The sequence below is a fragment of the Montipora foliosa genome, chromosome 1, assembly GCF_036669935.1.
Source record: "Montipora foliosa isolate CH-2021 chromosome 1, ASM3666993v2, whole genome shotgun sequence".
In the NCBI taxonomy this organism is placed as follows: domain Eukaryota; kingdom Metazoa; phylum Cnidaria; class Anthozoa; order Scleractinia; family Acroporidae; genus Montipora; species Montipora foliosa.
This window is the reverse complement of record NC_090869.1, coordinates 25,964,912-25,992,175: the sequence shown is the minus strand read 5'-3', so window position 1 is coordinate 25,992,175 and position 27,264 is coordinate 25,964,912. Positions and strand designations below refer to the sequence as shown.

At 40.2% G+C, this 27,264-nt stretch overlaps 2 protein-coding genes across 5 annotated transcripts; both read left to right on the top strand.

The window, feature by feature from the left end:
• Window positions 1-4,335: 4,335 nt before the first annotated feature.
• LOC137976603 (uncharacterized) lies at window positions 4,336-13,715 on the top strand. 4 transcript variants are annotated; one of them, XM_068823991.1, is made up of 4 exons: window positions 4,336-4,554; window positions 10,371-10,433; window positions 12,061-12,432; window positions 12,752-13,715. In XM_068823991.1, the coding sequence occupies exons 2-4, from the start codon at window positions 10,374-10,376 to the stop codon at window positions 13,106-13,108; spliced, it is 789 nt and encodes a 262-aa protein (XP_068680092.1). In that variant the 5' UTR covers window positions 4,336-4,554; window positions 10,371-10,373; the 3' UTR covers window positions 13,109-13,715. The 4 variants fall into 4 exon arrangements, with proteins under 4 accessions (XP_068680092.1, XP_068680086.1, XP_068680079.1 ...); XM_068823985.1 differs by lacking the exon at window positions 4,336-4,554 and adding an exon at window positions 8,780-8,962; XM_068823978.1 differs by lacking the exon at window positions 4,336-4,554 and having other exon boundaries at window positions 10,267-10,433.
• Window positions 13,716-17,686: 3,971 nt separating this feature from the next.
• LOC137976596 (uncharacterized) lies at window positions 17,687-22,637 on the top strand. Its single transcript, XM_068823972.1, has 4 exons — window positions 17,687-17,837; window positions 20,165-20,227; window positions 20,820-21,101; window positions 21,595-22,637. Exons 2-4 carry the CDS (start codon window positions 20,168-20,170, stop codon window positions 21,952-21,954), a joined length of 702 nt encoding a protein of 233 aa, XP_068680073.1. The 5' UTR covers window positions 17,687-17,837; window positions 20,165-20,167; the 3' UTR covers window positions 21,955-22,637.
• Window positions 22,638-27,264: the final 4,627 nt, after the last annotated feature.

The window sequence follows — 27,264 nt, the reverse complement described above, 5'->3', positions numbered from 1 at the left end:
AGTGATTTTTTTTTGCATCCAGTGTTGAATAAATTTGTTCCATTGGTCACCACCAACTGTGTCTTAATCTCGTTAATTTCCTTTATTGTGAAATTCTACCTTCTCCTTCGCGTTAATTTTCATTATTGGAAAGCCGCTTTACATTAAATTCGCGTTAATTTTCAATACCTTAATTTCATGGAGTGTTAATTTCCTATGGTAAGGTACCCTAAAGTCACTAAGATGGGGTCTACAATTGGCTATAAAGAGGAGTAGGGGTTCTAAGAGGCCAGCGGCACGTACCCAGCAAAAATTGACCCAAGTACCCCCCCCCCCCACCCCCCTGGACTGAAACATCCTTGACTGTCACGTTACGTTCCCGTGTACCACGCCCTCAGCCGTTTTCTGCTCAACGTCATCAGAATCCAATAATTACTTGAGAGCATTTAGTGTGAAAACGTCACTTCTTCCGTGCGCGCCTAGTTCTGGCAAATCAAGATTTTTTTCTGGTATACCGGATATGTAATACTATATCATTTTCACTCTATATACACGCAAGCTACAATGCTGCCTCTAGGCAAAATCTCTCCGGGGGCAAAAACATAATAAATTAACATAACAACACTTAATAGTCCAACCTGCGATCAGGCGTACTTTTCTTTAGACAGGGCGCAAAAAGGTACGCCTAAGGGCCGATTTACACGGTGCGATTTTGTCGCATGCGACAAGCTCACGACAGGCCTAAAGACAAGACTTGTTTTAAAATGCTACGACATTTTTCCTGACGTACACAACAATCGTGAACAATGTCGTGGGCCTGTCGTAAGCAGTTGTCGCATGCGACAAAAATCGTACCGTTTAAATCGGCCCTGATACAATTTCTTAACGAGTTGTTTGCACATTCTATTAATCTCAGTTTCCGCTTAAGACTGCTATAACAAGTGAAATTAACTAATTCGCGGTGTTTACTCTTCAAGTAGTTCCAGAGCAGGGCACCTCTGTGCGCTATAGAGTCTTTCATATAGCGGGTGTTGAAACGCGGGATGGATAGTGACTCTGGTACTCGTGACACATAACCTACAGTCCGTTTCGATATGAAGATGTGTTCAGATACAGGGTCTGGTAGTCCTTAGTGGTACGCTTTACGGATACAAGCAAGTAAAAATTGCAGATTTGTAGTAAGAATTCAGGTGACACTATATATTGCGCTCGTTTTAATATCTCGGTAGACTCCATGTCATTAGGAAAGTTAAAAATAAGTCTAGCTGCTCTATAATGAAGCCGTTCCAAAGACTGAAGAATTTCGAGCCCGATAAGACAAGACAGTAGGTCAATGAGGGCAGGATCACTTTAAAATAGAGATCTACGCGAACGCCTCTGGGAATAAATCTTGATTGCTTGAGAAATCTTAACTTGATGGCAAATGATCTCTTGAGGTCCAGTAGCCGGTATGCCCATTGAGTAGCCGTTACCAGATTATTATCTGTAAAAACGTGATGTGTGATCGTATCATTTACCACGGATTCTAAGATCTTGCTTGCAAAAACTTAAAAACTAAATTGGCCTGTAGTTGCCACGTTCCGTTTCATGGTTTTTCTTGAACACGGGAGTGAGCCTTGCTGTTTTCCAGGTGGTAAATACTGTTTTGCTCGTTATGCTGAATTGGAATAGCCTGACCACTGATGGAATTGTTCTATCTCCTGCTTGCTTCAATAACTTCGGCTGTATGTTGTCAGGGCCAGTTGATTTGTTTGTTTTGATCGTATTCGATACTACAACCTCTGTATAAGCGGTGGCGCTAATCCGTCTTCTTTTCCTGGACAAACTGCAACATTGCCACCACGTATCGGGGGTGGCAGACTATTAGATAAATTCAGACATGTCTTTGCAAAATACGAGTTCATTAAATTAGCTTTTTCTGTGTGATTTACCTCCCGGGTTCCCGTCCTCCAGGATTAGCCGGCTGTTTACATTTTACGAGACGAAACTGTTTGCCGGGTCACCCAAATAGAATCACCATTAACACTGGAATCAAGGAATCGAGATTTTCGGGTATATTTGATAACTCGTAAACAACTGTAACATTTAACTCGAATCTGTCGCGTCTAGCTTCTACTAATGAATGTCTACAAGGCCAGTCAGGCAATTTTTAGATCGCCCGCCGACGAACGTTTTTAAAATGGTTCGTAACCCAGAACATGGCAGACTAGCGCTAATTTCAAAAACGCCGTTCCCGTTTGAGCAAAGTAGCTGAGTTTCCATATATGCCATTCATGGTCTTTCAGGCTCATAAAAACGTCTTGTAACTGGCAGGAGATGTCTATATATAATGCCATTATCTGCGAAGAAGGTCCAAAATCACGTGCCTAAATAAAACGTTTGCCCTTACGACAGCCTATTTCGTATCGAGTTCCCAACTCTACTGTTCCGCAGGTGTATTTGGTTGTGACCTATTTTGCTACAAGTCAACTTAAGACAATGAGGAGTCATTTAAGCCGCTTGTGAAACAATGCAGAAGGTTTGATCGAGTTGATACACTTGAGAGTGTTTTATTTCAAGCTAAAGCCACCAGACGGACGCTAAACAAAAGACCAAGTCGGTGGTGACAACGACCACGTGAAGAAAATTTGTCTGCAGAAGAGTGTGTAAAGTTCCGACGTTTTCTATAGACTATGAATATACTTTTTTCTGCCCTTAGGTGCGGATCCTGACTTTTTCTCGAGTAAAGAAATAGCGACAGCGAACTACTAACTGATCCATTTGAATGAAAAACATATTGCCGTGAGTGGGAATCGAACCCGCGTCCACCTTGGTTACTAGTCGGGTAACAGAGCAATCAGTGAGGTTATTGGTTAGCCACGGGGTTCCCCGGCGTTTAACATAAGCGAGCTTACGCAACAGGACGGCTGGAAGACTCAGGACGGCAGAATGGCGAAAAAATGTCGCGCGAGACTGTGCATTCCCGATCTTACGCGACATTTTTTCGTCATTCTGTCGTCCTGAGTCTTCCAGCCGTCCTGTTGCGTAAGCTCGCTATATTCAGGAACAGGACGTAAATCGGATCATCGGAGGATGATTCATAGGCTACCAGCTAGTAACAAGTTATATATTTGAATCAACAAGGCTGGAAATCCAACGATTCTCACTCACGGCGATATGTTTTTCATTCAAATGGATCAGTTAGTAGTTCGCTGTTGCTATTTGTATACTCAAATTACTTAACATCGTTGAATTTCAAGCCTTGCTGATTCCAAAAAAAGATATATATAACTATAAACTGCAGACCAAATGCAGTACAAATACATTGCACTACAGAGCTGTTTCGAATGGGCCTGGTGGGCCTCTCTCGTCAGGTGCACAATTAAGGTTCCTTTTTTTATAGGCTGATCGTTCAAGCATGTTTTATCAAGTACTTGCATGGTTGCATGCCGGCACGCACTCGCCACTTCGTTCCTTTTGTTTAGGGTGCCCGCGCCCGGTTTACATATGATGAAGAATTTTTCCGTTATGCACAGGTTGCATATATATTTGCAAGTAGCAACGGAGACGGTCAATTTGATTTCTGTTAACCTTTGAATAAAATGAATGTAGAGCTGAACGGAACACTACATTAAAAACGTACTTCATCCTCGGAATAAAACGAGACAGCTGGTACTGTAGTAAAGTGTCTCACGTTGTGGCCGGAATTTTTTTCTTTGCAAGCTTGTTAGGTGTTTTCCATCCACAGATCACAACAAGGGCAATAAAGTCTTAGCTGCCTTCTCATTTGATACAATGGGAGCGGACTTGATTAGATGGTGTGAATCATTCATCCATAATAATGGCTAACAATTTCTTTAACGCACTATCCCTCGTCATTTGGTTTCTTTCGTGGGCTTAACACAAAGGCTTTTCGATTTACATTTTAAAATAGTATAATAAATCGCCAATTTCCCATCTGATATTCTTGCCACCGTAACAGTGCTGTCCATCGCTGCGAACAGACGATATTCCTCCTATAATACAACTTGCAAATGTCTCCACCGTGATCAAGATCGCCGCAGATCTTAAACACATCTTCGAATCCTTTTTTTCTTTTTTCAGTTGCAAGGCCGGTTCGATTCCCTCTCACTTCTTCGCCAAGATGCCCCTTTTTGAACGCACGAAAGTCTTATCTCACGGAGTTGGATCGTTCGTGAAACGCCAATTCTTCTCCATTGCAAGAATTCTTTCCCTTGTTACTTCATTGCCAAAATGTGACGCACTGTCAAACCCAAGCTGCTTTCAAAGTGTTTAAATTTAAAAGAAATGAAAGGCGCGTCAAACAGCCAATAGGACACCAGAATCACTCAATTGAAGTGCAGGTAACCGTCCCTTGAACTGGTAGCTTGTGGATACGTCAAGAAAAGTGAGGGCAGAACAATAGCTGACTGCCGGGGCTTTGTTGGATCGCGCGACAAAAATTAAGCCCTGCTTCGTTCATTTAACAAGAAAATTAACATATTGGAACTTTTGGGAGTATGATTCATCGGTGGTCTGTTCTACTGAACCTCAAATAAGAAGACATTTGACGAGACGTCAAAAGCTAATTGACTTGTAAGTAGAAGTGTTATACCTTTTATTAGCTTTAATTTTATTAACCATGAATTTGAGTGGACGCAAAATGCTCCTGTATATTATACATTTATCATTCACTTAGCTTCCATCAAGCTAGATTTGCTACTTCACCCAAGATACGTAAAAGTTGTAAAACTCATATAGGACTTAGTTAAGATTATCTTTCCCTACATTTTAAACCAGTATTCCCGATTCTTTTCCTGATAGTATTTGTAAGATGAAGTACTGTAGTCCCTCAGGGACCTTCTAGATATAGTTAGCTATAGTCGTTGGTATCTCTAGGATTTACGCCATTACAGAAACTGACATCTTCAGTTTCACAGTTTTGTCACATTTTTTCCAATTGGTTCTTATCCTTACATGACTTTAGTTTGTACAAGTAGAATAGGTTATGTTGATCTTTGCTAGCGTAGCACCTGCAGACCACCCGTATAAGGTCAGTTAGGAAAACACGCTGTTTTTGCCATAACAACTAACAAACCGTAACCATAGCAAAGCATGGACAAATCCTCTACATGTTTATTTTAATACTAAAACAATAAAACTTGATATCTTGCCGGAAAACGGATGTTTGTCTAAGATTTTGTCCAGGTTCCACTTGAGGAAAAAGTACAAATTTGTTGTCAATGATACTCTACAAGACTTGTACATTGTTATAGGACTAATATGTAAGTATTGTAAGACTTGTATCTTGTACTGTATCATACTCTCATCTTTTGCGGGATGAAGAACGAACTAGCACCTACATGATTTGATAGCTTAGTGATAGAGTAGTCATTAGCATGGGCCAAGAGAAAATGAGGGGACAGAGAGGTAGGCTCAGGGCGTTGGCTGGGATATGTCATGTCCACGAAAGTTATTTTTAGACGAGCGGAAGTTTTTGTTCTAGCGGGAGTCTGTGTTCCGAGACGTCCGCATGTAGTCTTTCCTCGCTCTCAGATTCTTAGTGAAAAGAGAAAATGGCGGCGCAGGTGGAAGGCTGATGAATATATATTTTCTTTCAAACATCAGACCGAGGTTGGCCCCCATGCGGACGTCTCGGAAGACAGACTTCCGCTAGAACAAAGACTTCCGCTCGTCTAAAAATAACTTTCGTGGACATGGCATATCCCAAGGGCCGGACTGGGAGCCTCCCTCTCTGTCCCCTCATTTTCTCTTGCATGGGCCTAAGTTTCAGTCTACTTCCAGTTCGAATTTCTCGGCCTTCTTCACAAGTGATTAAATTCTCAATTGCTACAGTCTTTTGCATGGAAAGTCGTTTCATATCCACAGTTCCTAGTTTGGTTTTCATAGATTCCCCTAATCATAATTTCACCTGTTTAGGGATGTTGATCAGCTTCTAGACGGAAAAGCCTGATAGTCTTAAGTAGTGCAGGATCGTGCTGAGCAATCTTCAGATCAGTTCAAGCTGGATTTCCCAGGCTAATTGTCAACTTCTTAAGTCTAATAATCAAATGATCAATTGCTGTCGGGGTAAACTTGCTGAATTTTCAGTCTATCTACTCCCAATTTGATATTTTTTCGCAAAACCTAAACTTCGCAACACTTGCAATGCTCTCCTCGGGCCCTATCCTCTAAAGCACAGCACAAGTTATACTTTCTACCCTCCCCTCTTTCCCACCACCACCAAGCAAATTCGGGGCTTAGGTTTCTTACCACTAACGAAAGATAACACCACAAACTGATTAGCATTTCTATCTGTGACGTCCTTTCAGAGACAGAGCCATTTGCTAAAAGCGCAACCAACCTTTCTTCTCATTTGTTAAAATAATGTTGCCAAGTGTAGCAACCATTATTACCTTGTTTTGCTCGAAATGATCTCGAATTCAATCTGCCCTTGAGTCAGTAAAACTAATCCAAGTTGTCCACCCACCGAGTTTGTGAAAAGGATGGGCCTCCTCAAACTTCTTTGCGCAGCGCTATTTGTGCTGTGCATGAAAAGTGAGATTTCGAGAAGAAAAATGCATAATGGTCTGCAATAGATAGAAAGATCATCGAAAACGTGAGGTCAGCGGTGCACCTTCAATTCCGTTAAGGACGGTGCCTACTAATTTAAAGGTATTTTTGCCTCGATTTGTGATTATGCAGGAAAGGTTAACAAGTGTTATTGAAATGTCCAAAAAGAAAATTGGGGTAACTACGCATTTTTTAAAGATAATTCATGAACAATATTTGTACAAAGCTTTAAAATACAAAGCAATGTATGGCGTTCTTTCTCAAATTGAAGCTCAATTATCTCTAAAGAATGCATGGTTACCCCCAATTTTCTTTTTGGATACCAAGAGTACTTACGAAGATCTACTTTATCTGCATAGTTTTAAACCGCGCAATAATGTCCCTGCATTAGTAAGCATCGGCGATAGGAAATCCGATTATCTGGAAATGCGCAGAACGTATGCGCAATAACAATAGTAGGCACCGTCCTTAAAAAGCGATTTTTTTAGGAGGGAACGACAGACGAAGTCTAGCCATAACAACAAAAATCATTGAAGTTATGTGCTCTTTAATTAGTGATAAACAGTAACGCCATTTAAAAGGCCATGGTGGTTCATCCAAATGTAAATTTTGCAGACTTAACGCTACGAGAAAGAAATTGAAGCTCTAAAACTTCTTCGGACAGAGCAAAAGCGTTTTATTCACTTTTAAGTGATTTGCAAAGTCAACAGCCGAAGTATCCTTGTGAGATATATTTGTCGCTCACAAGATGATTTCTCAGTTCTTCTTTGCTGACGTCATTGTTTAAATTTTGCTTCATTAACATACGAATGCTCAAAGAAGGCATCATGATATTTACAAATTAACTTCAAAAGGTAAAAGAGCTAGTTAAACTTAGTTAAAAATTGATAAATTCTTGGGTGCCAAAGACGCTAATGATCCCATATATTCTTTCTAAAATTTCGAAATTTCAAAGAATCACTCGTATATCGAGTTCAGGTTTTTAAAGGTAACTTTCAATATCCGGTACTTTATTCTCGGTCGACTCAACGATAGTCTTCTGCTAATGAGGCACAATATGTGAACAAAGATTCCCATATAGATAATAATTTTTTCTTCTTAGATGATTCTTTGTGTTGTTATTTACGCCGGAATACAAGGTGACCTGATAAACAATTGACCTCAGTTGTTTCCACCCGGATACGCGGACAACGGCCAATGGATCAATGTGTTAGTTTTGTTTATTGCTTTCAACCTTCAAGCGGCTTTTGCATATATGCTACAAAAACAGGAAACAAAGAATTGAGTCAATTTAAAGAAACTGTGCACTTGAATCTGAATCTGAGGTAGATGTCAAAGAAAAGGACCCAAGTAATCAGCGTTCGAGAATCAAACTTTATGACAATGCAATAGACAAAGCGGTTTTGTCTTCGATTTGATTAAGCAATTGAGTCATGTACTTTGAAAGTTAACCGGCCTTTAATAAATGCCTTTTGCCTCTTCATACGATAAGGTGAAGCGAATTTTCAAGTCATTCAGTTAACATCCTCTCCATCGTGATGGTGACGGCGTCGGCCATAATATTTTGACTGAAGCAGTGTGGTTTATATCAACCTAAAGAGTATTTTCACGTTCATTCACTGGCTGTCAAGCTTATTATACTAGTTTAAATGACCGTAAAAAGACTATAACAGAAACACTTGCAAAGTTACCGAGCTTAAAGCTGTCCAGCAAATTCACCATGGTTTATAAATGTTATAAGAACCCATTAAGGGCTTTCAAAATTGTTCAAATTTCTCTTTTCTTGACGAGCTCTTACGGTCGCTAATTAAAAATGGCAATGAAGAAAAATTTTTAATTTTTCTCTAGTGAAGGAGTTTTGCTAGAGTTCTTAGTTTCCTTGATAACTTGTTCTGATTTGGTAAGATTACGTCAGATAATTTTTTACTTCCCAAGACACAACAAACTTAAGATGCGAAAGTCTACAAAAGCCCCAATTTTTTGCATGCCATACACAAGTAAGATACCCGGGTGCAGTTTTTGTTTGAGGTCAAAATCTGTACAAACAGATTCACTGGGTCAGTTTTCAAAAGCGCGTGAAAGGATTTCAAGAGTTTATTTGCCCGTGTAATCACATAAACTGACAACCTGCCCTCGTGTCCAACGGCTGTTGTTGATTGGCTGGTTGGTTTTCAGGTTCAACACATTACGTCATTGCATCTTAATGTTGTGTATTAAGTGTGTTAAGTCTCACGAGCACGGTGATGCCACGCCAAGAGCGTTAGCACTGTTCCTAAATACCGCGGGCTCAGTTCAGGCATCGCTCGACCAATCAGTCAATGAAACCCCACATATTGGATTCGAACCGGGTAATCATTTGGGCAAAAACCGCCGATATCTTTTGCTAAGTGGCAGCCATTACTGTTTGGGTTGATCGGGCTGACAACTGCAGGTTGGTTTCTAAAAAAGAGAGTTGGTTTTGTCCAGTTCTTTGGAGAAAAACGAATTTTTGTTGTGGATCAAGTGGGTTGATGGATATCGGTGGGGAATGGTCTTGGGCGTTGATAGCTCCGCTACCGTAATCACTTATCGTTTGGGCTCAGCGGAAATGAACAGGACATTACTTTTGACGATTAGTCAAAAGACTCTCAAGTGAACGCAGAAGCTTACCTCTATAAACAAGATGGATTTCAAGGTGTAAATTCCTTCCGAAAGCATATGATCTCACTTACGAGGGGACCTTGTACGGAGGCATTTCAGTGATACGTATATACTTTTGTGCAAGTCCTCTCCCACCGATATCTAATATCTGCTAAACGTTTATTGGAGAAGGCATATCATCTTAAATAGTAAAAGTATATTTAAGAAAACTGCGGTAAGTAATCTGCGTCAAGCAGTGAAAACGTTTCCTGGTAAAACCAAAGATTCTGACATGTGTTTACGAACTTCACGTTCTGGTAAGACTCTGTAATGAGGAATCGAACTTTAGGCAAGGAAAGGGGCTTAATACGCTTCGTATTAATCCTCTGAAATTGCTAAAAGTACTCTCGTGTGTTCTATTTTTTTTAATCTCCTACTTTTGCTCGAGAGAACCTCTGCGCAAAATTTCCTCATGCAATGTTTGAAAGGAAACGAACAGTGACACCATGAAGGCTTTTAGTTACTGTGAGTTTGGCGAGCTCACGGCCGCAAAATGCCTTATGTCATTTCGGGATGACTGTATCAGAAGAACATTGAAAGTAGCGTAAAATCTATCAAAATACGAGTAAGTGTAAGTCGAACAAATGTATGCAGCTTAACTTGTTGTCTGGGATACCAAAGGCTAAGTTGTACTCATTGTGTTATTCATGGAGGGGTGTAGGTAGAGTAAAGAGCCTTCATTCAAATCTACTTCAAATTTATTTCAAGAAGACAACTGTAATTTTGTAAGGAAACAAATACTTTTCATGGAAAAAAAAGCCCGCGAAATTAATTTTTGCTAAAAAAGGACTTATCAGCGCGGATGGAAGATCATCGTTAGGTAAAGATCCAAAAATTACAAACCAGAACTGAAATTATCAAAATAAGAAGCAACTATTGGTGGAGAGGCGACAGTTATTTTGCACACCTGTTAAGCTGGCCAGTTGCATTGGTCCTGCTTCTCTTCAAGCCAAACTACGTTATCCTCAAATAGTTCAGTCATTACACAAAGATAATTAACTATTCATTCACCAGTTGTCTAATATATAAACAATTTACCGGTGGGATGAAGTCACGGCAGGCTGGCTAGAAATCTAACACCCTATACCCTTTCCTATGTTGGACTGACGAAAGGGCCGGATTGATATTTGAAAAAAGGTGTTTTCTTTCATTTTTTCTAGGTCATGAGGATCGCATCCTTGGCGGTACTAGTCGCCGTAGGCCTAGTCCATTTTAAATTATCGGTGAGTACTGGTTTATTTTAAACGTTTCGTTGGGTTTGGGTCACAGGGCATGTCGATCGAACGTTTAATCAATGGAACGATTGATCGTTCGGTTGGTGGCTGATCAAGCGACCGTATCAGATTTGGATGACTTGCTCTAGCTTTTCATCCAACCCTGTACATGCAATAAATGAACATTCACATTGATCTAATCTAAATATGTCACTTTCTTTAAAATTGCTGCTTGCCAGATTGTAGATCTACCTTTTGCGACAATGTTTTGTTTTTACATTTACCAGTGTCAAGTGTCCATAGGAAAGTTGTTGGTAGATCAAACAGGATTAGACCAAGGCCTGCACGTTTAGGGCCAAATATCTCGATTACTTATCGTTGTCGTCGGTTATATCTGGAGATAAATGGCAGATAACAATCTAATTTATCTTCATATTTCCTCGCATTGGTGTGATTTCAACATAATTTTTAACTCGCGCCATTCTCAGTGTCACTCCACCTGTCCGAACACCATATAAGGAACGCGTGAAGCAAACTGTGGAGAAACTTGCTTGTTAATTTTTTACATTTACACGTTGATTTGAAGTTCTCTAAGTCCCATTTGATTCTTGGCGGCAAATTAACACGAAATTGATGGGAAGCTGAGGAAATGACCTAGCATTGGCGCTTCAAAATCTCAAACTCTAAGAAGCCGGATTTTTTTTCAAACAAGACACTGTCAGGCGAACTACAAAGAACAAATCGAAGGAAGGCAACAAGGTTACCAGCCTTCAAAGTCCCAGCAAGTATTCGATGTTGACGGTGGTTGTGGCAGTTTTAGTGACATTGCATCTGGCTACACACAGATCGGTAATATAAATAGACAGATTTGAACTTCAACAGACACGACGGAAACCTGAAGAACTAATTGCTCAGGATTTTGGATGATCTGTTTTGACTTAATTTCTTATTTACTTATAAAATGGTGATTTGGTGGTGAATATCATGGCCGGCCCGAGTAAAAATACTCGTTTATCATGATAAGATGTTGTGATATGTATGTGGATTTTGAGTTCGGTGAGCCATTACAATTTAGACCGTCGTTGTGCAGAAAACCAGGGATTGAACTATTGTGTATTTTTTTATGTTGAACTTACAGTAAAGCTACCCAGGTGGGCAATGGAAACAGAAACGTGGGCCAGTTTCTCACTCACGGCGGGCTGCACATGTTGAGTTCGAAATCAGTGATTCGTTCATTCTGAATCCCAAAACCAAAGCAATTATTTTGATGCTCCCAATTAAATTAGCCAACCATAAACTTGAACAATTACATGCAGCTGAGTCTAGGCGCTTGAAAATGGGTGGGAGCATTACACAATTCATTTTACTTTAATCTCTGATTGGCTGATAAACGTGGTGCGAGATTTTAAAGCCACCAATCACCAATTGTCGTAACGCAAAAAAAACAAAGAAATCACGAAAGTACTCTCTACAATCAATATTAATTGAAACAGTTCTATAAACCGTTGCTCACACTGGGAACACATTCCTTTTGTTTGTGACTGTACTAGTGGTATCTTCGCTTTTCATCAAGCTTGCATGGATATCAAGAGCTTGCCGGTTGGCCGAAAATTAAGTTTGATTTCTTTTTTCATAGGCGTCGCTGCCAATGTCAGTTCCCCCATTGCTAAACAAACTACTCAAGGATCAGAATGTAACGCTGGGCTTCATTCTCAAAGGCCTCCAAGGTCCTCCTGGTATGAACGGTATGGCAGGAATGTCAGGCTCCCCTGGCCCTCAAGGTCCTCCGGGATTCAAAGGAGATCCCGGTGCACCTGGATTCCCAGGGAGCCCCGGTCTTCCCGGTGCTCCGGGTTTCCAGGGTCCGCCTGGTATGGATGGTGCTCCGGGTTCCCCCGGTTTTCCGGGACCACCCGGTTTCCCGGGTGGTAGCGGAATGCCCGGTATACCCGGTATGCAAGGTCCCCCGGGTCCACAGGGTCCTCCTGGTCCAACTCCAATCAGATACGTAAGTATAAGAACCTCTTAATTTGGAAGACAACTCTCATCTTTCTAAGGGGGTCTTAGAGACGGGGTTTACTGTGCTACAAAGCCTTACATTACAGTTAACTGCTATGAAAGGTTTTACTGCCAGTAAGTTTTAAATGAACTGAATCAACCGGAATGAAAGTTGTCTTGATCTAAGAGTTGTTGCTCAGTTTCTTTGATTCTTTCTTCTTCATTCATAGTTTGCAAAGAAGTTGTCTAATTATTTGTGTCACTATACGATTTCCATTAACTGACTCAAAAGTTGATTTAATCTCGTTCGTTTATATTCTCTTACTTAGAATGGCACAGTCAAATGCGAAGAAGACACAGCCTGGCTTCGGTGCAACGAATACAAACACATAAGCATAATCTCCGCCTTCTGGGGAAGACGAAATTTCGGCCTCTGCACAGAACACACTGGAAACCTTAAGTACAATCAATACTGCCCAACAACTCCAATGTTTCTTACAAAAGTAAAGGACGCCTGCGAGGGAACAACCATGTGTGAAATAAGATGCACCAAGCTCTTTTTCCACGACGACACATGCGCTGACGTATACAAATACTTGGAAGTCTACTACAAATGCGTGGAGGTTATTAATGGCCACGAGGTGGTAAATGAAGATAACTTACTTAACGCCAATTTTCTAGGGTAAAAGAGAGCAAGGGCGCGATTACGAACAAACACAACGAACTTTGCATTGAACGTTACACGCTGGGCTCTTGGTTGTAACATTTCACTTTGCTGGAAAGAGTTGTATTTGTAAAAACGGGCTTGCCTGATAAAAAGATTATGAGCGAATAAATCGTATCAAACCTTAAGAAAGCGAAGGCCTGCCAGATTTCTAATTCTTCCGCCAAAGGAGACGACGTACATGGCTCTTGCAACTGATCCATGTATCAGTATATCGATTTAAGATAGTTTTCTTTCTGTACATGATAACATGATTAATTCAATCACCTTCGTAGAATCGATCGATCGATATTTGCTCGGCTCGACTCGTTGTTATGAAATTTCACGAATAAACGCCTGTACTAATGAGGTAGGGTCTTCAGTTTTTTGTTTGTAGAGAGTTTTTGTTCGAAAAAAAAAGATACTATTAGTACCGCTTATACACTGACCAGCACAAACCTGCCGAACTGGCAATGACCAAGGAGGAAGGACGGATCGCTAGACATTCCAATTGTTTGTGTATGATATTATAGTGCGATGTACGATGTAATCTTCCCTCTTACATGTAAATAAACTGGTGATGGAATGGTTTACTAGTGTCACGTTCCCGCTGGTATGTAGCGTGTTCTTAACAGAATTAATCGACGTTGGTTTGCTATTATTTGGTGACAGATATGTGAATTAAATCTGTACTTCATATATTTGAAGTTCAAAGTTTGTCAATAAACGAAGTTACCGTTATCCAATCACTTCCGTCTTCTACTCAAATTGCATTGAGTTGTCTCTTCTAAATATCTAATAATCCTTTATACTCATATCCTACCATGCAAGAGATGAGAAAACGCTCTTATCAATAGAGGCAGTTCCCTAAAGTAGTCATGCACGGCCGGCGAACCCTGTAGGCTATGTTGTAACATATTAATAAATGGAGATGGTCATTGATGGTTATACGCCTTATTCCAAAATGGCCGCCATTTTAGTATTCTTTTGTTTCCATGCAAATTGGCCCTTATGGCCTCGCTTTCAAACGCAAAATTCAAAAGAATATTTAACAATTATTCCATGAGCCCGCGTTGGATACGGTACCAATCTCGTATCCAACAAGGGTGAATGGAATAATTGTTTTATTAAATTCTCAACCTTCAGTTTTGCTAAATTTTGTTTAAGTTTAATAAACAACCGGAAAGTGAGGTGATTTTCGGGCGCCAAAAATTTTATACTGATCGACATTTGCCGCATTTATTTCCATTAAGGTCAAACTCAGGTATAATGGCTGATAACCGAGATCCAGTGAACCAATGAGAAAGCTAGAATTGCATTATCCGAAGTTGAGAATTTAATAATTAACCTTGAACGAGGCCATAAGGGCCAATTTGCATGAAAACAAAAGAATACTAAAATGGCGGCCATTTTGGAATAAGGTGTATGGAACTCGACATGTTTTGTGTCGCTGTTTCATTTTGGCCCTGACCATACACATACCACACCCTTTTTCTAAAAGACAGCACCCAAAAGTTTTGATTAATTTATTCACAACTTATTTGTGGACAAAACACTGTGTATGATCACGGTCAAGTTAACATGAATTCTCGCTTTTGAAATTTTCGGGGTTTCATGACCAGTCCATCTCTGTGAACTATGGTTGAAATCACTCGAAGCCTGTGTATCACGATTAAATATTTTGATCTGTCTTCCCTCGGTTTCTTTTTCATACTCTTCTATTACAGTTAATCTCAAGCCTGGTTTTCATTCGCGAGGAAAGCATACACACAAGAAACATGCACAGAGGCACTATGTCGCTAATTAGTGTCTTTTGTCCTAACAAAAAGTACTTTTGACAAATAGGTGGTTTGCAACCAATCTCTAGAGACAGATAACAATGCTGCAATGTAAAATGGCTGGTAAACGAACAAAAGGAGCTGATTAGAGATCTTTTGTTTTCGTCCACCAACATGGCGGCGATGACGTCACGTGAGAACCTCCCATACGCTACTGAGCCTTCGCATGCCGTTTTCGCTTATGCTTAACCTTGCCAGTGAAAACAAGACATTATTGGCTAGACATCGCTTTAATCAATCTACGCGAGGCCATTTTTGCACTAAAACGAGCGATGTGCGATGTGCGATGTGCGTCGTGCGTCTCATTCTTTAAGTGAAGAGACAAATAATATGAAAGAATAACATGTCATGCAGTTGCAGATAAATCGCTTCAGAATCGAAGATATGTATTTTCCGATCGTAACTCGGGGATACACGGCGATACTCGGCAAAAAATCCGAGTACTGTTTCAGGAGTCGAACCTACGAGCTGCCAAATGTTTGAAGTGACCACCTTCAGAGTTCAGCCGCGTAAGAGCTCAGTCCAAGTGAGAGGAAAGCCACGTTGTGAAAACAACTTTCAAAGTTTTTCCATGAGATATTGAAGGGAAGAAAGTTCCGTTTTTACCCGACACTTTACTGTCTTAATTTTCGAAGATTTCGCGCGAATTGAAAGTGGTCAAAAAAGATGGCACAAGTGCTCTACTAATTTGGACGACTGTACATCAAATCATATATTGCTTTTTGATGATCGGGAAAACTCGGAGTAACAACAGAGTAACCAGAGGGGAAAAAAGGATCTTGGAGAAGAGGAGAGAATAAAAACACTTCAACCACATTTGACGCCGTATCTGAAAATCGACCCCAAAAATGGCGGAAGGAGAACTTCCCTCATATCCACTGAAAAGGCTAGAAATGTACTTTTCCAATCTTTCCAGCGGGCCACGTCCCCAGACCCCACTAAAAAAGGCTCCGCCCAATTCTCAAAACACTCCTTGACTAAATCCTCGATTCACCCCAGCTTGGGAAGAATCCCTAGGTAAACTACCTCATTTAAACTAGGCGCTTTTTTTTTTGCAGTGATTTTTTATTTTAAATGAAATTTAAACACCAGCAAAAAGAAAAAGCAATTGTTCTATGAAGTTAGGAATATAGAGTGATTGCGGGATCACTGTTCGGCTTCGGAAAAAAACAGATCTGCTAGACATTGAGAACTATCATATTTTGCTATAGCAGTGCTGTAGTGTGTCTATTGTTTTAGCATTGATTTTCACATTTTCACATTCATGTACCCTTTTTGAGGGGCAATAGATAGCGGGTCACATGATTCTGATCAACACTCAGGGTCTTTAAATAACTGAAGAGAAAGTGCTGCCTTTGTAATTACATCTGCAAATGGTTAGACTCTCTAGTCTTCTGGGATAAGGACGATAAGCCGGAGGTCCCGTTTCACAATCCTTCAATTTTCATAATCCTGTGGGACGTAAAAAAACCCGCACACCTGTCGCAAAGAGTAGGGTAGTTCCCGGTGTTGTGGTCTGTCTTCTATGGTGTATCATGGTTGGGAGGGTAAATGCTCGGAGATATTAGCTACACCAAGCTACTCTAAAAATCCGAGGGTAAATAAAGATGTATGATATGATATGATGATAGCCGGAGGATTCTTAGCCAATGAAAAGGAAGAAGGAAAGCACTGGACGATAAAACCTCTGATTTTGTTAGCAAAAGGACAACATCCCGCTGTTTTATTTCAGAGAAACAGTAGGAACTATGGTAGCAAATCCTAAATATTTTTGGTTTATAATTCCTTGCATGACCGAGTTTGAATAAAACTTAGGTTGCTCACTATTTGATTGTTCATTTGACTCAGTGGGTTTTCAAAACCATGAAGAAGATAACACAAGAAAACCTGGTGAAGCGGAAGTAGAAAATGCCCAGAGGGATGCTTTGCTGTTCGACAGAGATGAAAACAGTTTTTCGAGGATTTCTTCGTTGTTGTAAATCAATTAACGAAGAAGCAGCAATGGTCGGTGCTATCATGAAAATGAATGCCACTGAATCAAAGAGGTTGACCTTACAGGTGAGGTTTCTATCAAACCACCGAACAATTTTAAGATATGAGACTGGTTTATCATTTGGGTCTGACACTAAACCTTCATTAAGTTGAGCTTGTTGCAATTGTGTTCGCGAAAATGAAAACCCGTGAATTTTCCTAAAATTACTAAGATTCATAAAACAATACTGAGCTACTTGGAGAAGTCACAATTTTTTGGGAGAGTTATTGGTGAGCAACGAAAATGCAACTTAATGATCACAATATAAATAGTCCCTTTTAGGAAATGCAATTTTTTTTGTCACAAATGTTAATCAAAAGTTTAATTATTTGGTTTGCGATGGTGTGATCACTTTTATTTTCAATACACACCGGGTTCTTTGTGAGCTAAACAAATCAACAAATCCTAAACATTGACGCTCCATTTCTTTTCCAGAATTATTCCATCTAAAGCAATGGCTCATTTGAAAAAATTGACGTGTACTCGAAGCTCTTAACATAGCCATACAAGTGTCCATTTACGAGACAGAAATTCTCTACTTTTCGACACTATTCATGTGAGTGTTTCTTTTGTTCAAGGACAGTGACTGAATCACTCAAAAATCGCACGGTCTTGAGGCTGACCGATGCCTGAAATGCACGCTGTGTGATTACGTTACTGACCGATAAGAGGGTGGTACAAGCGGCGCGTTTGAGGCATGACGTAATAAGAAACAAGTCGGGCAGCATTACCTAACAACTTCGACCGTAACGGTGACCAAATTGGACCCGCATAACCGAGTCCATTTTCCAAGACTTTTCCGTTTTTCTACGGATTTCCTGGCCGTGGATTCTTAACCAAAGGTAAGAGCCATTGAGAAGCGCATTTGAAAACGTTTAAACGCTCAAATTATCTAAATTATTTCTGACTCTGGGGCTTAAGAGACAACACGAAACAACCTCCCTAGTTCAATGAAGCGAAACGGTGTTCATTTCGCAAAAAAATAACCTGAATCCCCACGTTCAGAAAACGATGTAACTTTTGCTCCTTCAAGAGACGAGAGCGTGTTTGTGTCAGTACCCTCTGTTGTGAAAAAGTTATCTTTATTGCTCAAAGAGAACATACTTAACAATACTATTAATTCAACCATGAAAAGAGCTTTTGACAGCTCCATGTATTTGTTGAGTTTCTTTTCCAACTAAAATCTTCCATTATCATATTTTGACGACTGGCATTTGTATAAAACGAGTTTGTTCTCCGAAATAAAATTTGGGATTCTGTCCCTTAAATGTTTTTTTCCTTCAATCTTGTCAATCTTTGTATCGACAGTGACCTGTTTGATTCGATAAACACGATTAAGCAATCACGATTTGGATTCGTGGATATAGTTAACTACTTCAAAACCATAGGACAGTCATAGATATGTCGATGGCGATTGTACCGCTCAAGGTTTCCGTTTAATATTCGTTTTCACGATAAAGTTTCACTTTTTTGCTTGATTTTCAACGCCCAAGAATTGTTCATTGAGTTGAGTTGTTTGGCATATTTTGGTGTGTCAATATTAGGTCGGGTTAAGTACGGTGTTAAATCAACTTGTAATCAGGTCACTGGTTTTCAATTTGTTTGTGAATCAACCTTTGCTTAATTTGAAAAGGTCATAATTTCCTCTTTTCGGGGAACGATCGCATATTTAATGAAAGTGCGGCCATTTTAGAAGCCGGTCACTTCGATAAATTATATTCCAGGCCGTTTTTTATCCCGCGTGCTGCTTTGACAGGGGCATAGACCGAAAGTAAAAGAGCATATTTTCTCATGGTGCGTTGGCTTTTTCTGTGCTGCTGAAAAAGAATTGTTATTAGCCAGTATAAAAAAATACCACAATACTCTTTGTTTGTCCCTCCAAACTTTTGCACAAGCATTGTTTCCAGTTTCTCTTGGAACCATTGTAAGTCCCAAGAGAAAATAAAAACAATGCTTTATGCTATCTTAGCTAATCACCAATTACAACTCAAATAACGATACCACAAAAGCTTAGTTGAGGAAAAACTAGGACATTCTTCAGCGGCTCTATCAGACAAATGGTCATTTCTTGGGACAGCGAATTTTGATTTGACCGTCCCTTTACATGATGCCTGTTAGATCAGTCAGTTTTTAAGGCCATGTTACACGGAAAGAAGATGATGGCCTGCCCACCACAACAAACCGAAACATTGTTTTCAAACAGTTCTTTCGGCCAAAAAGTGGGGACGCGTTTAAATGATAGGGGTCGGACACATGATTCAATACCAGTAATCGTCTTTTCTGGAGATGAAGGTCATTTTGCCTTTTAAAAGCACTTTAGATCTAGGTGTTATTAGCGCAAGAACAGAGCCAAAGAAGTTGGCAGTCTCTCATGAAATCCGAGTGACTGTTAACAATTCTAGCTCCCACTTCAATGAATCAAGTAGGCTGCAAAGCCGTCGTCATCTATGCGGTACCCTTTTCGTTGCATGGTCGTTCGTACTCGACGAAATCCCGTGTTTTTTAACGCTTCGTGCTTCACGCGGCCGTTCTTTGTATCTTGGCTTCGACAACAGTAGTTTCTTAGACGAAACGAAAAAGACGGAAAAAGATACTTCATGGATTCTTGCAGAAAAAGGAGATTTCATATTACATATCTAGAAGCAGCCCAAACTTTCGTTGAAAAGCGAACGTCTTATGCTAATGCCATTTCATTAAAAAATTAAGTAGCCCGATGGGGCAATAAGAAGAAATGACTATGAGAAGTAGCAAATAAGCCATGAATTACAACAAATGTGAAACGTTGAGGAGTAAACTCAGTACCATGTCAGTATAAAATAAACACAGTATCCCGCTTAGACAAAAAGAAACAGTCAATGAAACGTCGAGGATGAATGGAGACCAAACAAAGGATGTCTTGAAAAGACGACAAACAAAGTTGTTGAATGAATAATAGAAACCAGGTCACAAATTCAAACCAGTGCGACACAAACCACGGTAAACAGAAGAAATGTTGTAGATAAATATTGCTTAGACTCCCACACCAGGTCTCCATATTGAATTGATCGTGTGAATGACGTCAGTTGATCCAGGGGCATTCTCGCAGGTACCAGTTGTGAACGATCTTATGGGTAAAAAAGACTTTACCGGAAACTAAACTGCTTCATTTGTTTTATCTTATTTCCGTTAGGACATGAAGGCTGTTACAGGCCTGCTCAGGCTGGCTTTCGGCCTTGCCTTATTTGCAGTAGCCGTAAGTATTTTAGAAAAATCATGGTTGTGCGGGTTAACGTTTTAACGGGTCGATGTTTTTGTTGTGCGATAATTTGTCTGAGGTAGGTGATACAGCCGGGCTCATCGATTTCCAGGATGAAAGAAGAGCTATAAAATATGTCTAGAAGTTTATTACTTATGGAAGTCAGTCGACTCAATCTCACAGGGCAGAAAATTTTCCTAAGAAATAGCTGAGTTGTGCCATTATCCAAAGGAGGGAAATTGAACTCGAAGCGCCGTTTGTTTAGTCATGACTAACTCCAAAGAATTTTGTAAGTGTGAGTGGAAACATTTCTTACATCGCAGCCTCCGAAATGTTGAAATCATGAGCTTAAAACCAAGCAGAGATTTTTCTCAAGAAGAGCCCCTCCCCCTCCCCCCAAGTAATACTCTTGCAACATGATTGATTTTTTTCTCCTGGGCCTTTCCATGCAAATAGATACTGATACGCAATGACGAACGAACCTGAGTTAGTTTTTCCAAAAATATATCGATGTTTTTAATAGCATCTATTGATTTCAACATTTTACGTTTAGAGCTCAAGGGGCGAATAAACCTTGTTTTCATTGCAGCACTGTTCAGTTTTACCACGCAAGCCACGCATTTTCAAGAGGTATTCCGAAACGGATAATGTCATGAGTTACTACTGGGACCAGAAATTACCCTTAGGATTTTTTGTGAATGGACAAGGGGGGTTAATGGGACCTCCGGGCCCCCCAGGACCGCCGGGGGCCCCTGGTTACTATGGAGGAAGCGGAAGTGGAAGTGGTGATGCTTACGCCCGAGGGGGGATTCCAGGACCTCCGGGTCCCCCAGGGCCTCCAGGCCCCCCTGGCCTTGGTGGTGCAGCAAGTGTGAGTACAGAGAACTTTAAACAAGAGTTAATTTGAATTTTAAGACAGGTATTTAAATCGAGTTCTAGAAGTATCGACGAATATGTTATGAAACAATTTCCTTACAGGCAGGAGCTTGATGTGTTGAATGCACAGTTGCATACAACTTTCACTTCCATTCTTAGCTGGAAAACACTAAAGACACTGATCAGCGACTGTGTCGGTATTTTTTCAAACTAAGATGACACATTTTAATTTTGTGTTCCTTACATCATTCATCAAGTAGAAAAAGCTCGGTGTTCCAATGAGAACGTAAAGTGGACATTCTTTAAAATAGGTTTTCGACTTGAATGACGTACGCTCAATTTCAAGCCACTGCAAAACAGCCTGTACAAATCCGGGCTTCAACTGTCCAGAAAGAAACCTATCTTGTAATTCAAAGCAGTTTACTTTACTAACTGTTCGTAAATAAAAAAATGTCAAAGCAAGTAACCCAAATACACATGTTTTCCAGGGCCCCCAAGAAACTATTACGTGTGAAGGTGAGAAGGAATGGATCGAGTGTCCTCAGTACAGAGTTATCAAAATCAATTCTGCTTTCTGGGGCCGGGATGACGAAGGAACCTGCACCACAAATGGCGTCCAACATGGTCTCAGCACCAAACGAATGTGTCCACAAGATGAATCCAACAGTATGACCAAAGTTGAAGGACAGTGTAAAGATGAACGAGCCTGCGAGCTGGCCGCCACATCCACTTTTTTCGACAAGACCGACTGTGGGGAAATTTACAAATATCTTCGCGTCAAATACGAGTGTTTACCTAGCGAATCAAGAGTCAAGGCAGCCCTCCAGAGATCAAGAATCAGCGGATAATTGGTTCGAATGCCTGATTGCATAAGAGATTAACATTGATTATATAATTGTGAAAACTTGTAAAACTGCACACCATTTAACTGCCTAACTTCGTCCCACCGTCTGAGACATCCGGGACCCTTATGAATCCAAAATAAGTCATCAGAGGCTAAGTCCCTTAGTGATTTCGGGAAATTAATCGATTGTAAAGGGAGGTAGAGGAAATTCATTTACGTAAAGAAAGAAAAAAAAGCACAGATAACGTTTCCTAAAAGGAATGAAGACATCACAACCAGGACCGAGTTTCTGAAGCCTGGTAAGCGCTAATAGCCTGCTTTGATTACCATGACAACTTCGACGTTTTATTACTAATTAACTAACCGTTAGCACTAACCATTGTTGGGGAAACTACGTCCAGGATTGCCAATATTCGTTCATCACGTTAAAAAAAATTGATGATAAATCATTTGGAATTAAATTTGGACATGTTGAGAATTATGTGAAATTAGAAAGCAGTTGCTCTCGATCTCTCACGATGTTGCATTACCATTTTTCTGTTTGAATATGTATATAGAAAACATTTCTAAGGTGCATATCACTTATTTTGCGGCAATAAAAAAACCAGCGGTCACTCCATCGCACACGCATTGTACAAAATGAATCGCGTAAACAAAAGATAAATAAATAAATAAACAAATGCAGGACATGCAACTGACTCTCGAGGTGATTTGCGCTAATTTGTGATTGGGTTACTGTTAAAACGCCACCAGGAAATATTTGTGACAGTAAAGCACTGCGATGTTTTGAATTCAGTGTAATGTTTGTTTAAATAACATTGGATACCTTGCAGAGGACGTATATAACATAATTCGTACTATTACAGCAGTTTTCGCTGATCAAACTATAGATCGTTTTCAAATGACGCCACGGCGCCATACTGGTTGCCTAATTAATTCGAAGGGAATTGAATTCCATTTTCTTGGAACTATTTCCTTCTTTTTGTAAATCAATATGGCGGCTGGTCACGTGACTGACGGCAGACGTTAGTCTAAAATTTGCGTTTTGCCAAAAATCACTGAAAGTAGTGTCATTTCAGCTCATTTATTTCCTGATTGCAGCCATTGAGCTAGGCACCAAAAGAGATAAACAAGTTCAAATGAGAGGATGACTTAAGCCTAAGACATGAATCTAAGCGTCTTGCACCGATTTGCCCGTGGCCTCACACTCAAATCAGGAATTCTTGTCAATCACAAGCATTGTGTAATCCAGGCCGGAACTGAAATTTTCGCGGGAAATGTTCTTAAGTGTCTTGCCTTAGACTCAGTGTTGGCACTGAGTGTGCCGGGAAGCTGTATGCTCCCGGGTGGTGAGACTAGTTAACCCCTCACTTGGAAAAGCGTGTAAGTTTTAATTTACTTGTTGCATTCGATTAGCTTTGAAAAAGACATCAACATGCGATATGTTCATGATTAAGTCAATTTGCTTTATCCGGAATTCAACCCATGCCAGTACACAAAATCTGCGCTTTCTTCGAGAAGCGGATACCTCCTTGAAGGTTGACCATTGTACTTTCTATCATCTTTGAAGGGTTTGCCTGTGGAAACTCGGTTGTTTGCTCAAGCATGCGCAATAACGACTCATGCCAGACTTTTCCAACAATCCATCCAATTCATGATGGGGAAAGCTGAGGTCCCACAAACTATTTTTCCTTTTAAGGAACGAAATGTACAAGTAAAGGATTATCTTTGATTTCGGGCATTTCGCGCAGTCACTCCTTTTAAAAACGAAGTCATAAAAGTCCAGAATTTACATTGATTGGTAAGTGTGCACTCAGTACTGCCACACAAATTTCAAAGGCTGGTTTTCACCAGCGGCGTAAGGAAAAGCACAAGCAACGTACGTAATCTTAGTGGCATCTTGATCATTGGTATCACCCATCTAGTGGAATAATGCAAATCCTGCATTTTAATTCGCTACGATACTAGAGGACTATCAGTAATAGTCCTCGAGTAGCGAAAAGCGTGAAGCTTTCTTTCGTTTTATTCCCAAATAAATATTCCTTCAACTTGCATTTGCTAACTTTATTCTTGGTTTTCACATGACGTCACGACCGCCATGTTGGTGCCCCTAAACAAAGAAAAGGCGGCCATGTTGGTGCCCCGACCAAATCCTCCGGGAATTTAACTCTATTATCATGCAAACGCTTCCTTTTGTTTTCGTTGAAAAACATGGCTGTTGATCACGTGAGTGAAAACCAGCAATTATTGCCTTTTCTGTCCGACTAGTTGCGTGCATGATACTAAAACAATTAGACCCTTCGCGCTCAAGGGCCAGGGGTCAATAGCCCATTCGGTTTTGCTTCATGGGCTATTGACCCGTAGCCCTTGCGGGCTACGGGTCTAATTGTTAACACACTAAATGAGGACAAGTTAGTACGTCTGTGAAAGCTACCCTTTTAAGAGACTACTTTTAGTTTACTTCTGATGGTACGTATTCCAGAACAATGTGATCGAAGATTATTTTTAAAAATTAAGGGTGACCCTGCCACCCACTGTATCATTTAGCACCAAAGACTAACGTTACTTCTTATGAATTACGTGCGCCATCTTCTGCCACACCAAAATTGAATACAGAACGATTTAAAGAAAGCTTTTTAAAATCGGTTAAATTTTAAATACAATTTAGTTACATAGTTGTTAGTATTAATGTATATTATGTATCATATACTATTCAGCGCTAAATATACAACTAATTTGATTTGCAATTGGTGAACAAAAGTTTGGCTCAAGGTCTAGTACTTTTCTGCATAATTACCGAATACAAGGTATTGTATTGTGTAGTTGAGAATGCATTTTTGCATTGCGGTTACTCGGTGGTCATTTCATATTTAATGTCCATTTGTTTCTCTTGAGGGTATGCTTTACCCTTTTTTGAAAATTGGGCACAAGCCTCCATAAAACAGTGTCACATGTACAGCCTGGCTAAAGGAATAGAATGCATACGTGCAGCAAAGATCTGCAAATTCTGTCTTGTATTCTTCCATTTATATTGTCAAGCACACGTATCCTTCAGTAATTTATTTGTTAAATTCCTCTGATTCAATAAACACCATGCGGCATTTGACATAAACTGGGCGTGGTCGAGATGGAATGACATTGCTGTCAAGTGACTCGGTTTCTTGCCAACCTTGGGAAGTTTTTTTATATACTTCTGACCATTGCCTCCTTCCTCGCTGCAATATCCAGACAATTGTTCCAATCTATTATTATAATAACTTTCCGATCAAGCACCAACACTGGTCATTAAAACTATCTTGCGCCCATTCCACTCATGACCCTACAGTCGTAGACAACTTTCAGAAACTTTGAAACACCCGGACACGGCGATTTCTCAAAAAATAAATCGGATAAAGGAATGCTACAAAATGGCCGCTTCTCGCAGACGGAACGTAGCTTCTCCAAGGCATACTGAGGTTCAGTCGAAGGACAAAACTTCAGTTTCTGCACGGCGGACGGTTTGTCGGGAAGACATGTCTTCAAATCGTCCCTTCCCCAGAATGCAGAATTGATTTTCAGACCTTCCTCTTGCCCAGCGCACGACAATGAAAGCATGTATCCCTCGCATCCTAATGCTGTTGCGTTAGCGAGCCTGACCCAGTTAGTGAGTGTACTCTCGAAAGGATGACCAGACACAATGGCGAGTATCGAGAAACAGAACATTGAAATGCACTCGGCCAAGTGATGCATCCTCTTTAGAGAAACTTCACACATGACAAGTTTACGGCAAAATGTCGCTGGGTGTTACCGTTTAGACGTCAATGGAACAGTTGTTTACTGCAGGAATCGTCAGGTTATCGGGTGTTGCATTATTGATTATCTTTCTTCACGCCACTTAATTTTTGTGGCAGACCACCAGCTGTCATAATATCATGGCTGCAGTTGATTCATCTGATCTTTTGGTATTCCGGTTTAAAAATAGCCAGTTTCAAGTGGAAAGGACTATATATCAGGCCAAATATTCGACGTTGGAAAGAAAAATTGTAGAAGGGTCTATATGGAAGTTCACGATAGATTCGTAGAACCAATTACGGACCTCCACTGATTACTAATGAGTATTAAAATTATTATAGAATCACCATAAGTAGGATCAGTTTTGACTTTCCTTGCACCATTTGACAAAAGGATAATCTTCAAAACGCCAGACAGGCTCTAAGATCTCTTGGAGCCCATGGTCTCCAAGACGATTGTGATTCTTTTTCTCTAGTTTTAATTTTTGTCTCCCAAGCCATTTCCCGTTAGCTTTCTATTGCAGGAATCATTGTTGCAAGCATCAGAATTTATTTCTAGATCAAAGGAGGCAAATATTTCTACTGATAATGTTCCTTTGCACAGAGGATATCTCAGGGCAACGTCCATCAAGTCTCTTGGGAATGAAATCCCAGTGAATAAGGTTTTGCCCCAAGATTGATCGGCTATAAGTTTTCCTTGCTTTCTTAGCGTGTTTCTTTTTACATCCAATTGTTTTAATTGTTTTGTTTTCTTTGCAAAGGTATCATCCATTTCGCAATTTCGTACACCGGGCACGAGAAGGTAGTTCCGCGATTTTTCCGAAAATTTTATTCGCAGTTTTAGGTAATTTGTGTTTTATAAGTGAGGTTTTAATGATATTACTGTATCGAACGCCTGCAATTGTTGTGCGTGCGTCGATTTCGGCTGAAATTAAAAAGGAACCACATGAATCTTAAAACACTGAGGTTAAATGTATACTTCCCTCTTCAAAGGCAACGACGCTAGTGTATCTGGCGCTTAAGTAAGCAGGTATAAAACATGTCTACTAAAACGAAGCTACAAAACCTTTCCTTGGCAGAGGTGCTCCTCGGCAGTACGGCTGGATGAATAAATTTCAAGAAGTTCAGTGATATGCATTCAAAGCTCTCTACTGTCGACATGGTGGAAAATTGTGTACTTTGAGTCATAAGCTTTTCTGATATCATAAATGATACCTAAACAACTAACATTTAAACTTGGATTTGACGACGGAAGTTTCATATAAGACCGAATTGCATGCTTAGGTATAGAAAGACTCGATACGAAAAACACACTAATGTTAGCAGACTTAATATCTCAGTGCCTCAGCAACAGGGAGATCAACATCTACTCTCAGCTTAAGAGAGTAATACAAAAAGGCAACTTGTGTTTTGTAGAGGACCCTCAGAATGACCTGATCATTAAACATGGCAGGTGGCAATTTGACCCGCGCGATAACGCAGCCATAATCGATGTTTTCCCTGCTCATCTTAAAAATAAAAATTCGTCTAGTTCAAATTTGTAA

Bases quoted from the DNA above. Each gene is read 5' to 3' on its own strand.
- LOC137976603 (XM_068823991.1), top strand. From the start codon at position 10,374: ATGAGGATCGCATCCTTGGCGGTACTAGTCGCCGTAGGCCTAGTCCAT. The intron at 10,434-12,060 runs GTGAGTACTGGT...CTTTTTTCATAG, and splicing joins TAGTCCATTTTAAATTATCG to GCGTCGCTGCCAATGTCAGT. The intron at 12,433-12,751 runs GTAAGTATAAGA...TCTCTTACTTAG, and splicing joins GTCCAACTCCAATCAGATAC to AATGGCACAGTCAAATGCGA.
- LOC137976596 (XM_068823972.1), top strand. From the start codon at position 20,168: ATGAAGGCTGTTACAGGCCTGCTCAGGCTGGCTTTCGGCCTTGCCTTA. The intron at 20,228-20,819 runs GTAAGTATTTTA...TTTTCATTGCAG, and splicing joins TTGCCTTATTTGCAGTAGCC to CACTGTTCAGTTTTACCACG. The intron at 21,102-21,594 runs GTGAGTACAGAG...CATGTTTTCCAG, and splicing joins GCCTTGGTGGTGCAGCAAGT to GGCCCCCAAGAAACTATTAC.